This window comes from Diabrotica virgifera, chromosome 1 (genome assembly GCF_917563875.1).
Source record: "Diabrotica virgifera virgifera chromosome 1, PGI_DIABVI_V3a".
Lineage (NCBI taxonomy): Eukaryota > Metazoa > Arthropoda > Insecta > Coleoptera > Chrysomelidae > Diabrotica > Diabrotica virgifera.
Genome location: NC_065443.1, coordinates 45,701,803 through 45,716,651, shown reverse-complemented (window position 1 = coordinate 45,716,651; position 14,849 = coordinate 45,701,803). Strand labels below are relative to the sequence as shown.

Below are 14,849 nucleotides of genomic sequence, written 5' to 3'. Positions count from 1 at the left end.
CTCTCCATCGCATTCTGGGACGTCCGAGTGGTATTTTGCCTTTCCTCCCATACCAGTCTTACTAGTCTCTCGTTATGAAATCTGTGCACGTGGTCTACCTATCGTAGTCGCAGTGATTTAACTTCTTGGACAATATCGGCGTCATTGTAGAGTGTTTTTAATTCGATACCTATTGGTTCTGTTCCTATACTGGTTTGTGGTGATGTCGTGGTGAGGTCCGAAAACTTTTCTAAGTATTTTTCGTTCAAAACGTCTGAGCTTTTCTTCGTTTGCTTTGGTCATGGTCCACGTTTAGCATCCATATGTGAGTATAAGTCTGACGATGGATTGAGAGATTTTCACCTTTAAACTTCTTGTAAAATATTTTGAAAACCAAATTTTTAGGAATTAGAAAAGCTACAATTTTATATATAAACATTTATTTCGTATATCTGATGCTAATCTTTCTATTTTGAAGAAAAAAAAAATGTTTTAGACACTACAAAAATTCGTTATTCGCTTTTAACTCCATTGTTTTTTAAACTAATCATTCTAAGCCGGTCAATCTTCTATAATTTCTTATTAATATATAAATAAAGAAGACTGAATAAGGTCAACGACTAATTTTAAGTAGGGTGGTAATTAAGGGGTTGTTTCCGCTCACTTTCTCGCTGAAAAATATAGGGACTGACTTTATTTTCATCATAAGTCACTCAATTTTTGAACTAGAGACTTTATTTTTTATTTTTAAAGAAAGACCTTTTTAAATACTTTACATCAGTATTTTCCAGTCTTTTGACTTTGAAACTCCAAAATTTAGCATTTGACGAAGAAGCGCTAACCTATATATAGGGTGAGGCAGATAACTGGCCTATTAGAAATATCTCGAGAACTAAAGGCAACAGAATCATGACAATTGGAATAAAGGGGTTTTGAAGGATGATCTATTAAATAAAAATATTTTCATCTCTTTGCAACTTCCGGTTATACCGGAAGTTGCTTATATCTTCGTTTTTTTAAATGGGACACCCTGTATATTTTTACATTTTTGGATTCTCTTCGATGCCTTCTTTCTTAAAATATGAGGTTTTGTAATATTATACAGGGTAATTTAAAAGAAAATTACATTTTTTTATTAATTTCGTAGCAATATTCACACCCTGTAGAATTGTAGTAGTTTGACATCTAAAACTCTACTTACGTTCAAATGATTTTTAATATACTGTACTATTGTTAAGAATCATTAGTATAGTTAAATTTTTAATTTTAGTATACAGGGTTGGTCGAAACTCGGAATGAGTATTTTCTGAGTTTTCTTAAATAGAACACCCTGTATTTTTGTACTGTAGTGAAATGATATTTGATAGTACTTTTTTATTTCTTAAGCATTCCCTATACCTAACTGCTTTAATTTGTGAGTTATTGGTGATTCAAGCTAAACATTAATTGCAACAAAAAATACGTAAAATTTTATTAGGTAGGCCGTGAAAATACTCAATCCCAAATAATTTTTCAGAAATAAATACATATTAATCCAGACTGGTCCTTAAAATTACCAATAATGGTTTAGATATCAAAATACCTACGTAGTTAAGATTGTTGGTGCGATTAACAATTAAGCACAAATTAAAGCAGTTAGGTATAGGGAATGCTTAAGAAATAAAAAAGTACCATAAAATATCATTTCATTACAATACTAAAATACAGGGTGTTCCATTTAAGAAAACTCAGAAAATACTCATTCCGAGTTTCGACCAACCCTGTATACTAAAATTAAAAATTTAGCTATACTAATGATTCTTAACAATAGTAGAGTATATTAAAAATCATTTGAACGTAAGTAGAGTTTTAGATGTCAAACTACTACAATTCTACAGGGTGTTAATTTTGCTACGAAATTAATAAAAAAACGTAATTATCTTTTAAAATACCCTGTATACCCTCCATAATATTACAAAACCTGATATTTTAAGAAAGAAGACATCAAAGAGAATCAAAAAATGTAAAAATATACAGGGTGTCCCATTTAAAAAAACGAAGTTATAAGCAACTTCCGGTATAACCGGAAGTTGCAAAGAGATGAAAATATTTTCATTAATAGATTATCCTTCAAAACCCCTTTATTCCAATTTTCATTATTCTGTTGCCTTTAGTTCTCGAGATATTTCTAATAGGCCCTTTATTTGCCTCACCCTGTATAGTAAAATATAGCTCGGTTACTATATTGATCTTGAAGAAAATAAAAAAAACATTTTATTTAGTTTTTCAAAAGGTTCATAAATTTTTTAAATTGTTGTTGTATTTGGAGTTGTTTTAATAAAACGAATAATTTTTGAGTAAAACTGATTAAAAACATTCATATTTTCGATATAACTAACACGTTCGATAGCGAATAAATTGAAAACTGTTAATTTTATCAAAAAAAATGCATAGAACGTTTTTTACTTAGAATTAATTTATTTACCAATTTTTGCGGTCAAAATATACCAAAGAATTTCCACCCCTCGACATGGGGTGGCAACTACCCGCATGATAAAAGCGACTTTCGGCATTATATAAATTTTCATCCTTGGACTATCCACTACTTATACTCAAATTTTCAAGCAAATTGATCTATTCTGTAAAAATTGCGAGGTGAAAACCTGCGGTTCCTGGACTATTAATAATTTCTTTGTTCTTCGTAGAACCGTAACACTACTATTTTTGTGCAATACCCGTGTCATGTTGTGATGAATAATATATAGATGTTATTACAGTTCCTTGTTTCTTAACGGAGATATTATCAATACGAATCAAAATATGAATCACATTCTGGAAATACCAAGTAAAAGTAAGAAGAATTATATCATACCTACTTCCTATTCAATGCGGATTTTAGTATCACGCCGACACACTTTTTGTACAACGACAAACAAACATTTCTTAAGTGAATTCTCCATATTTGCATAACTGTTTGACATTGAAAACGTTGTTAGTTACTACAGCATAAAAATAATAATAATTATTATTAGATTGGAGTCTACTCAATAAAATTTAAATAAAAATATGCACAAAAATACAGTTATCCCAAACCCTTTTTTCAGTGCGTCATTAATTTTTGACGTCATAATATATGATTTTAAGAATGTCGCAAATCACTTCATGATATTTTAGCTAAATCTGACCGTTATCAGAATATTATTATTTAAAATATTTTAAGGAAAAAATAAATAAATATAGAATACAATTTCACTATACAATGTCCGAATATACCAATGACATAAAATATTTATATTTACGTCGTTGACAAATTTTTAACCTAACCTATATATACAGGGTGTAACAAAAATACAGGTCATAAATTTAATCACAGATTCTGGGACCAAAAATAGTTCGATTAAACCTAACTTACCTTAGTACAAATGTGCACATAAAAAAAGTTACAGCCCTTTAAAGTTACAAAATGAAAATCTATTTTTTCCAATATATCGAAAACTATCAGAGATGTTTTATTGAAAATAGGCATTGAGGCATTCTTATACTAGTAGTATCTTAAGAAAAAATTATAGTGAAATTTGGACACCCCATAAAAATTTTATGGGGTTTTTGTTCCTTTAAACCCCCCCACACTTTTGTGTACGTTCCAATTTAATTACTATTGTAGTACCATTAGTTAAACACAATATTTTAAAAACTTTTTTGCCTCTTAATACTTTTTCGAAAAGTCAGGTTTTAACGTGATATTTTGAATATTTGTCAAATCCACCACATATTTGTATATGGCTAAGTACGATTATGGAGACTAGTAATAATATGAAAATTTATTTAAGATTTACATTTTTAGGTATATTTTGAACGATATTAAAAAAGAAGTAATATCTCGATAAAAAGTGCCTTCTCAAAAAAATACAAAGAGGCAAAAAAGTTTTAAAAACACTGTGTTTAACTAATGGTACCGCAGTCAAAGTTTAATTGGAACATACACAAACATTTGGGGGGTTTAAAGGAACAAAACCCCCATAAAATTTTTATGTAAACATATTAAAAAAGAAGCCGCAACTCGATAAAAACTGCCTTATCGAAAAAATACTAGGAAACAAAAAAGTTTTAGAAATATTGAATTTAACTAATGGTACCACAATAATAATTTAATTGGAACGTACCCAAAAGTTTGGGGGGGTTTAAGGGAACCAAACCCCCATAAAATTTTTAGGGGTGCACAAATTTCACTATAATTATTTTTTAAGATGTTCCTGCCATAAGAATGCCACGTGTCCATTTTCAATAAAAAATCTCTAATCGTTTTCGGTAGGTATATTCGAAAAAATCGATTTTCATTTTGTAATTTCAAAGGGCTGTAACTTTTTTTATGTGTATATTTGTACTAAGGTAAATTAGTTCTGAAGCTATTTTCTTGTGGCATTTTTACAATTTTAACTATTTAGAATGGGAAATAAGCCACAATATTATTAAAAAATGATTTTTATTAACGTTTCGACGCCCAAATTTATGATTTATATTAATATTATTTTGTATTTTGACAACGGCACCCGATTTGGGCGTCGAAACGTTAATAAAAATCATTTTTTAATAATATTGTGGCTTATTTCCCATTCTAAATAGTTAAAAAGGTAAATTAGGTTCATTCGAACTATTTTTGGTCTCAGAATATGTGATTTAATTTATGACCTGTATTTTCGTTACACCCTGTAGAATTACAAATTGTCATTTAATCTGTTAACATTGTAAAACTACTGTCACGATAGATTACTTTTGTTTCAAATGATCTTAATTTGCATCATGGATTGGTTATCTATTTAGAGTTAGAGTATTGTTTTTATCAATGCTTGGATATAATGGGACCAGTTTTACAAGCAAGTCTTCCAAAATCAATAGGCTTCATTTGAGAGAAAAAGTCAAAAGAAAACTATTTTTTTAACATTGACATATACAGTTGAGTCCCTGAATCTTTACCCGTGCGTCATCATTTAAAGCATACGAAATAAGTCGATGATAAGTCGGAAATTGAAATTTACTAAACGCAACAGCAAGTGACAGTAAGTGACTTGCTATTGCGTTTAGTAAATTTCAATTTCCGACTTATTTCGTATGCTTTAAATGATGACGCACGGGTAAAGATTCAGGGACACAACTGTACGTTAGGTTTGGTTGCTATATAAATTTTAATAACTAACCTGTGATCCTTCCGATTTTTCCATGCTTTTCGGGATCCAAGTAATTGGCCACAAGTCCACCGATGTGTGCACCAACACTGTAACCAATCAGGTGGAGATCGTCGGCTTTAACCCCTCTGGGATGTCGGGATAGATAATCTACGAGCTGGGCTATGCATTTTGCACAGAAGCGAGGAGCCCACGCCATTTGCTGAAAGAAAACAAATTATTCTGTGTTGATGAATTAGGTATATTGTGAAATCTTCTTTTATAATCATTTATATTTAATAGGCTTATCCGCTGTGAGTTCGTAGGTACGTAGAGGGGATATTTAAAAGTTCGTGAGCGCCAGTAGTGACAAGTCAGTGAACTTTTTATGGAAATTTGACATTAATGCCAAAGTGATTAATTTAAAACATTGAAATTAAAAACATTAGTAGGAAAAAATATTAATTGGCCAAAGCTGTGTTATATATTTTGACCTTAAATATAGTACTTACGTTTTAAATACTGAAATTTGTTTTTTTTATATATATTTCGTAATATGTAATTATTATAAATTAATCTATTAATCTAAGCCTAGGCGCCATCTACACGATAATTGTGAAAGTATTCGAAGTAAGAAACTAATATTTCGTCAATAGAACGTCAAAATGATTAACACAATCTTAAAAAAATCGATTACAATTTAATTACTTTTTTGCGTTGTAAATATTAGTCGATAAAAATTAAATAATAAATTTAAAAATTTCCGGCGAAAGTTGCATTAGTAATCCGCTAGCTAGCGACACCAGCGCAGCTTAGAGCGAGTATGAACGCAAATATTTTACGGCTATCCCTACTTTTTCTGTCTCTACACGGCAAGTTACGTATGGATAAGTCTCACTGGTATGGATATGTAACCATTACTTGACAATTGCCATCATTAACTTTAAAGAGATGGCTTTTGAATGTTCTTAAATAAATGTTACTTGTATAATTGCATCATTAATTCAGTTAATTAATATGATTATTTCATTCATACGAGATTCTGACCAATAGAAAGCTACAGAAATAAAAATTAAAATAATTTTTGATAATATCCCGTCGTCAAGTATATTACGTCAGATGCCCTTCGTTGCTACGAAAAAATACATTCAGTGACATTAATGACAATTACTGTTTTAAAAGTTATAAAAGTGATGACTTTCAACCTTCAAATATTTATAACAACTATGTGTTTAACTGTAGTAATTTGTACTTACATAAATAAATTACAATAAAATTTTGGTTTTGAACAGTTGTATTCATGAAATAATCGCAGCAAATTGTACTCGATCTCTAAAATTATTATCGAATTGTTTCCCTTGTGCCACTTTGACATAATTTCACTCCCCTTCGTGTCGTGAAATTAAAACTGTCAAAGTGTCACTCGGGAAAAATTCGATAATTTGAGAGCTCTTGTGCAATTACTACTGATATTTTTTCACTAACTATGTATTCAGTGGTTGTAATAATTTCTATACTGTACAACAAAAACTAATACTCAATCGAGAAAAGAGGAAAAGTGATTTTTTAATAATATATTGTTACTATGGATATATCCTGGTGTATTCTTTGAGGATATTAATACTTGGTTCACAGAATATATCCTGCTGTATTTTCTGCTTGGATCTTCCATAAATAATAAACAATAAATAACTTTTTATTAAGTTTACGTCTTAAATCAATTATTTATCAAATACAATCTCGATAAATAAAAAGTTTAATCAACAACTCAAAATATTCCCGACACCATGTCAAATATTTTAAATGGTCACTGTCTTGTCACCATATTCTATTTGACTCGGGGCGTTGTATGACAAAGATAGTTCGATTTGGAAAATATCACCACGGACATAGTGTCCATTTTTTTCGAATCCTGAAAAAAAACTAATAAATATTAAAAAAAAAATTTAAACGCAGAATGAAAGATTAAATTATTATCGAGGGCCGAAAATCCTTTAGAATAAATAAAAAGTTTCTTTTGAATGAAATACTTGAAATTAAAAATCACACTACATTTTCTCGTAGTTTTTCACCCATGCTACCTTATTAAAATAAACATTACTTAAGTTTTCAGGGACTTTCGGCCCTCGGTAAGAACGTAATCTTTCATTCTGCGTTTAAATTTTAAAAAAATACTTATTAGTTTTCCCGGATTCGAAAAAAATGAATCCCATTGGGGAGAGCATCCAACAGCATTGGAGCCGAAACTACGTATCCATCCCCTTAATAATAAGAAGAAAGTATTGGCAGCACTCACACGGTATACGTATGATACATTAATTCCTATATCCTCCTTCTCTTGACATTGTAATGAAGAAAAATTAAATTAATCATAATAAATTATAATATTATGTTCATATTTCTTATTCAACTAATAATAATTATTTTAACTGCTTTTCATTGTTAAGCAATTACAATAACAAAACAATTTTTTTTCTTTGTTTTTTTTTCTTTTTGATGCATAATATCAAAGAGTAAACTAGTAATAAAAGGAACATGAATACATGTTTTGGTTCCGTGCTTACAGTGAATTAAATAATTTAAAACTGTTTATAACTGTTAAAAACTTTATTAAAGCTATTTAGATAACACAAAAATTGTGCTTAAATGAACGTACCTACGTCTTTTCAGACAATAACTATTGTAATTTTGTTTGCGGTCGGTCAGAAACATTTTCATTATATCCAAGTCTTAAAAAGATGATTATCTTGAAATTAAACAAAAATTTGTTACCAAGAGCCATTTTTTAGAACACATAAAAATCGCTGAAAATCTTCACGAGTTACATGAAGAAGAAGAACATCCTGGTTGAAGAACTTCAAAACCTGGTTCAACACAACATATGTGCATCTTTTTCACGTTGCTGCAGATAAGATAAAGATTGCCATGACGATCGTCAACATTCATCACGGATAGGCACACCAAGAAGAAAGTATTATATTCTTGAGAAGTTTCCTTCTCATACTGGGCCCTTTTTTCTCTTATTTTCGTCCTAACAATGGCTTGTAATCTCTTATATTTTCTTTATTTTTCGCATCCTTGCAAGTTGGTTATTTTCTATACACCTTCGTTGTTCGTTTTTTTTTTCTTCTTTTACTAAAAGAGTTTATTATGCTTTTTATTTCTTGTATATAACCACTAAACTTACAGGGCTACTTCGTGTATACACTATACAGGGTGAGGCAGATAAAAGTCCTATTAGAAATATCTCGAGAACTAAAGGAAACAGAATCATGAAAGTTGGAATGAAGGGGTTTTGAAGAGTGATCTCTTTAATGAAAATATTTTCATCGATTTGCTACTTCCGGTTATACCGGAAGTGGCTTATAACTTCGTTTTTTTAAATGGAACATCCTGTATATTTTTACATTTTTGGATTCTCCTGGATGTCTTCTTTCTTAAAATATGAAGTTTTGTAATGTTATACAGGGTAGTTTAAAAGATAAGTACGTTTTTTTCTTAATTTCCTAGCAAGATTCACACCCTGTAGAATTGTAGTAGTTTGACATCAAAAACTCAATTTATGTTCAAATAATTTTTAATATAGCCTACTATTGTTCAAAATTGTTAGTATAGCTAAATGTTGAATTGTACTATACAGGGTTGGTCGAAACTCGCAAAAAGTATTTTCTGAGTTTTCTTAAATAGAACACCCTATATTTTATTATTGTAATGAAATGATATTTTATGCTACTTTTTTATTTCTTAAGCATTCCCTATACCTAGCTGCTTTAATTTGTGAGTTATTGGTGATTCAAGCCAAACATTAATTTCAACAATAAATACGTGAAATTTTATTAGGTTGGCCGTGAAAATATTCAATCACAAATAATTTTTCGGAAATAAATGCATATTAATCTAGACTGATCTTTAAAATTGCCAATAATGGTTGAGCTATCAAAATACCTACGTAGTTAACATTCTTGGCGCGATTAACAATTAAGCACAAACTAAAGCATTTAGGTATAGGGAATGCTTAAGAAATAAAAAAGTACCATAAAATGTCTTTTCATTGCAATACTAAAATACAGGGTGTTCCATTTAAGAAAATTCAGAAAATCCTCATTCCGAGTTTCGGCCAACCCTGTATACTAAAATTTAACATTTAGCTATACTAATAATTTATAATAATAGTAGACTATATTAAAAATCATTTTAACAAAAATAGAGTTTTTGATATCCAACTACTACAATTCTACAGGGTGTGAAAGTTGCTACGAAATTAATAAAAAAACGTAATTAGCTTTTAAACTACCCTGTATAACATTACAAAACCGCATATTTTAAGAAGGAAGACATCGAGTAGAATCTAAAAATGTAAAAATATACAGAGTGTTCTATTTAAAAAAACGAAGTTTTAAGCAACTTCCGGTATAACCGGAAGTGGAAAATTGATGAAAATATTTTCATTAAATAGATCGCCCATCAAAACCCCTTCATTCCAATTTTCATGATTCTGTTGCCTTTAGTTCTCTAAATATTTCTAATAGGCCAGTTATCTGCGTCACCCTATATAATTTGTTCATAATATTCATTACTTTTGCCGAAACACTCTTAATTATTTTGTCATCGAATCGTAAGGTTTCTTACGCTTTCTTGGTCTAGGTGCTTTCATGATCTCTCTAATAGTTTTTATTAATAACATTATAATAATATTATCAGGCACAAAACAGACTTTTGAGTTTGTTGTTTCGTCAAAAGTATTGCCAGGGACCAAATACTTTTACAAAGTAAATATTCTTGAAAAATATTAAAAATATTACTAAAAGATTTTGAAATTGAAAACTTATTGGTCCATTTCCCTGGTAACATCTCCATGGCTTCTAAAATTTGCAAGCCAGATGGATGTTGCAGTGAAGACAAGATGTAATTCTAAGAAGTTGCAATTCACAACCCCCGCGCACCTGCAGCTTGGTAAAGTTCCAACGGAAAATGGACCTAGTTACTCTATAGGAGTAATACTTATATAAAATAAAAATGTATCCATTTTTATTCAGTTGCAATGCGAAGGCAAAACAATCTTATTTTTCACTTAGAACAGGGAGCGCAAGTCCAGCACTCTGAATCGACGATTTTTGACTCTTATTGGAGTCATCATCGGAGAGGCGTAGGCCTGCTGCTCTCTGCTCAAAGTGACCAAACCATGAAAGTTTATCCCCGCATTGCAACTGACGTGTATGGAGTAGGTGAATAGCGTCATCTGGTAATAGAAAGGTTAAGTTTTCAATCCTAATACCAAACATTAATATGTAATATTGAAAAATATTAAAAATATTACTAAAATTTTTTAAATTGAAAACTTATTGGTCCATTTCCCTGGTAACACCTCTAACTCTCTTCTAACTTTCACTGTGTTGAAAAGTTCTCTTTCCTTGCCTATTCTATGCAGCCCTTCTTCGTTTGAGTTACGCGATGTTCATGAAATGTAGATCCACATTTCAAAGGCCTCCAATTTATTTACGGTTGATGTTTTAAGGGTTCATGTCTCAACTGCATAGAGAAGAGTCGACCAGACGTAGCATTTTGATAAGCGTAGTCGAATTTCGAGTTTTATTCGAGAATCACAAAAGCAGTTTTTTTATTTTTTCGAAAGATTTTCTGTTCTCTATTTTATTTCTAGATCAGGATTTAGGTTGCTATCGATCCAATATCCCAGGTACTTAAGTCTATTGACCTATTCTAAAATGTGCCCGTTTATTGTGAAAGGTCGAGGTACATTTTGGTTTTTTTCTAATTTACATCACTTTGTTTTTTTGCTCATAGGTCGAGTTGGTCTTGTTGATGAGTCGAATATAGACTCTAGCCTGTCTTGGGGTATTTTTCCTGTATCATAAATGCGATTGAATAAAAGGACAAATATTTCGAGATTTTCTTCACTGATTAATTTTAATGTTTCTGGGTATATACAGAGGCGTAACAGAGGCCCCCGCAGCGTGAAGTTTGCGGGGGGCCCAATCGCGTAGGGGCCCCATCTTGTCTGATATTATGTAAAAATCTGTTATAGGTATATAATTTTACTTTGTGTGTTTAAGCTTAAAAACGTAAATTTCTAAATTGGCGTATTCGGCAAGTGAATCATCTCATATCTAGGAACTTAATACTTTCCGGTCTCACGAACTTTTATGGGTGACGACAATAAACTATAATACTTTGTACGTGACTATTGAAAGATTTGAGAATTGCAATTTGCCGAATTTTAGAACAATATTTCTAAATCTAGAAATGGGTTTTCTCTTTACCTACGTTTAGTATTTCGATACAATTATCCAGAGGCGTAACACAGGCCCCCGCAGCATGAAGCTTACGGGGGACCCCAATATTTCAAGGGCCCCATCTTGTTGTCTAATATATGTAAAAATGTGTTGTTATAGTATTTGCATATATACGTTTTTTAAGCAGTGCAGTATTGAACATGAAGTTGTCCATCCGAATTAATAAAATTGTAGATATATTCACTGATATTGTTCGTCCGCTATAACTTTTCCCATGCGTCACGATTCATTTTCAAACAAATTAAGTCAAAACATAAAGTGAAACGTACGCCGATGTTTGTAGTATATAGTATACAGTATACAAAATGTTTATACACATCCACGTTCGTTTCACTTTATGTTTTGACTTAATTTGTTTGAAAATGAATCGTGACGCATGGGAAAAGTTATAGTGGACGAACAATAGTAGATAGTGTAATGTAATCATTTAGTAATTTTTGTTCTTAGTTATTCTATACCAATAAAGATTAAAAATGTAAATCGTCATAAACAATGCATGAATACACCAATAGCTCAGTAAATGACAGTTTTTGAGTGAAATTATCAGCGTCACGACGGACGTATTTGCTTGACAATTTGAATTTAGGTTCTAGTTACACTCCCCTTCAAAGTTGTATTTATGCCGGTGGTTGCTTTTACTTCGGGTGGTGACAGCCCTCCTTGGGGTGAAAAACATACGTTTAAAATAAGGCCGGAAATATATAAATTGACTAATTATAAGTAACTTGTGTTCTATAGAGTTTCTTTATCTATGTTAATACTTTTCAAGTCATTTGCGAGTGAAAATGTTTATTTTTCAACAAAAAACAATGTTTTCAGACGGGCTTTTCGCAAATAACTCAAAAATAAGTATTTATCGAATTAAATATTAGATATCGAAAAAAGATTTGTAGCAAAAATGTAGCTTATAAGATACAAAAAAATTGTGTACTTATTCATGAAGTCTATATCGACACAGTAAAAGCACAGTTGAAGCTCATGAAAAATTATTCTTATTCGTCCAACCTGAAATAATCAAAAAATGAAGCAATTTTTGGGAAAAACTCATTAATTTTTTTTAATGTTTTAAAAAAGCTTTATTTTTATTTTTTATAAAAGTTTCTAGCACCAAAAATATATGAGTTACGCTCAAAATAAAGTTGACTCCTTTTTTGGTAAAAAAAAAATCGTGAAAATCTGCCCCTATTTCGCACCCCAAATAAAATTTATCATTAGCGCTTTACCATTTACTTTAAATATTTACTGTTTATATGATCTGTAAGTTTCACCGGTTCAAAGTTCTATTTTTGAAAAAATTTGGTTTCATAGTAAAAATTTTTTTTTGTTTTGGAAAAATGCCTTTTTTTTCAAAAAGTATTGGTGATACGAAAAATCTCAAAGAGTAAAGAAATGTAGGTCTTGATTTTATAGATATTTTGGCTTTATTTTGTTTTTCTGTAAGACAAAAATTGGTTAAGATATGGCTGTTTAAAATTTGCATATACTCGTGATTAGTGAACCGTTCAAGCCCTTTCAACTAGAACCCTTTTAAAAATAAGCACTTTGAACCGATGAAGCTTACAGGTCATAAAAAAGTTAATTATTTATTAATGTATTTTGAGCGCAACTGGCTTAGTTTTGATGCTAGAAACTTTTGTAAAAATAAAGCTTATTTTAAAAACTTTACAAAAGTTCTAACGTGTTTCCCCGAAAAGTATTTCCTTTTTTGGTTATTCCACGTTGAAATATTCGATTTGGAATTTGACGAATAAGAAAAACTTTTCATGAGCTACAACTTTTCTTTTACAGAGTCGATAGACTTAATTTTTGTTTCATTTTTTTATAAGCTAGATACATTTTTGCTAACAATATTCTTTTCGATCGAACACTTACTCTTTGAACTATTTGCGAAAAATCGCCTAAAAACGTGGTTTTTTTCTTGAACAATAAACATTTTTACTCATAAATAACTCGAAAAGTCTTCAGTTGACCATTTCAGTGCTGACACTGAAAATTACACGGTATCGCCATATTTTACGTTGAGTTACTGGGCTGTAACACATATAGGTATTTGTTACACATGTTAGTAATTTTTTAAAGGGGGTCCCATTTCCAATTCTGCGGGGGGGGGCCCCGACGGAGTTTGTTACACCACTGGGTATATACTATCTGGACCTGGACTCTTATTTGTTTTGAGTTGATTAATGGCATTTATAATTTTAGATTTCAGAATTACTGGTCCTTCGTTGTTGTTGCCTAATCTTCTTGCTTCTTCAAAGTAAAAATAAATTGGTAAGTGTATTTTGTCGCTGAATTATAAACCATTGTTATAAATAAAAAGTTATATTTTACCCGGAGCCTCTTGTAATAAAAAATTACTTTAATTATAATAAATTACTGTTCTATTTTTACATGCAAATATTTAACTAATAATGAAACAACGCTAAGCATTATAGAGAACTTACTAACAAGAGTAACGACAATGTTGCAAGAAATAACAGCAATCTCGCTTATAATTTCTAGGAATAATGTAACATTAGCAATTTACTATTACAAGTCATTTCTTCAATATAAAGTATAAGTAGCAAGTCAGTTTAATTATAATACAAAAAAAACTAATTGCTAACATAATGCTTAAAGCAAGCTTAGCAACAACTCAACAAAGTCTGTCATGAAATGAGAAATTAATGGACACACCGGATGTTTCATTTTATACTAATAGTTGTGAATAGAATTACATTTTTTATTCTAATTAGGTAAATAAATGGATAAAAAAATTAAAGACAAGAATAATATTCAATAAATAGACTGAATATTTTTAACATCCACTGCTTACAAGATTATTATACAGCTGTCTATGCTGTCTATTCTTCTTGCATTGAGAGTCTCCTGTGGAGGTTCCTGATCAACACTCACTACTTGTACTATTTGCACTTTCAAATACAACTAATTTTACCATGCAACCTTATCCAATCATATTAATGCTGAGCGACATTCTACCACCATACCTTCGCTGACTTAAACTTCTGACAAAAACATAAAAAGATCCTTAACAACATGGTGCTGCCGATAATATACAACATGCAACCAAAAGTTTACTGTCCTCCAAAAACGCGACAACAGAAACTTCAGAAACGACCGCAGCCATCGGGTTTAACGTGATCACCGAATAGTCCAATGAATGATCTTAAGCTCACTGAAAAACAATTATTATACCTTATATCACAGAGGGATCTCATGGATTTGATATAACACGTAAGACCTGGTGCACACTTAACTACTTACATACGTATATTTTGTACATGTGTGGTTTTACTGTGTAGAACGCTCCACCATGATGCAAGTTAACTTTGTGGATGTCTCTTGATCTCCACATAAGACGAGAAAAACTTCTCTGTCTTAGAGTGTCTTAGAGCTTCAGGTAATACTAGATTACAAT

General features: G+C 30.7%; 1 protein-coding gene across 1 annotated transcript in view; it reads right to left on the bottom strand.

The window, feature by feature from the left end:
- Nucleotides 1-14,849, bottom strand: part of LOC114331331 (pancreatic lipase-related protein 2) — a 139,870-nt gene that overhangs the window by 30,762 nt on the left and 94,259 nt on the right. Inside the window, exon 4 of the mRNA XM_050655874.1 lies at nucleotides 5,154-5,343. Coding sequence (XP_050511831.1) covers nucleotides 5,154-5,343 — 190 coding nt within the window. The remainder of the gene's footprint in view (nucleotides 1-5,153; nucleotides 5,344-14,849) is intronic.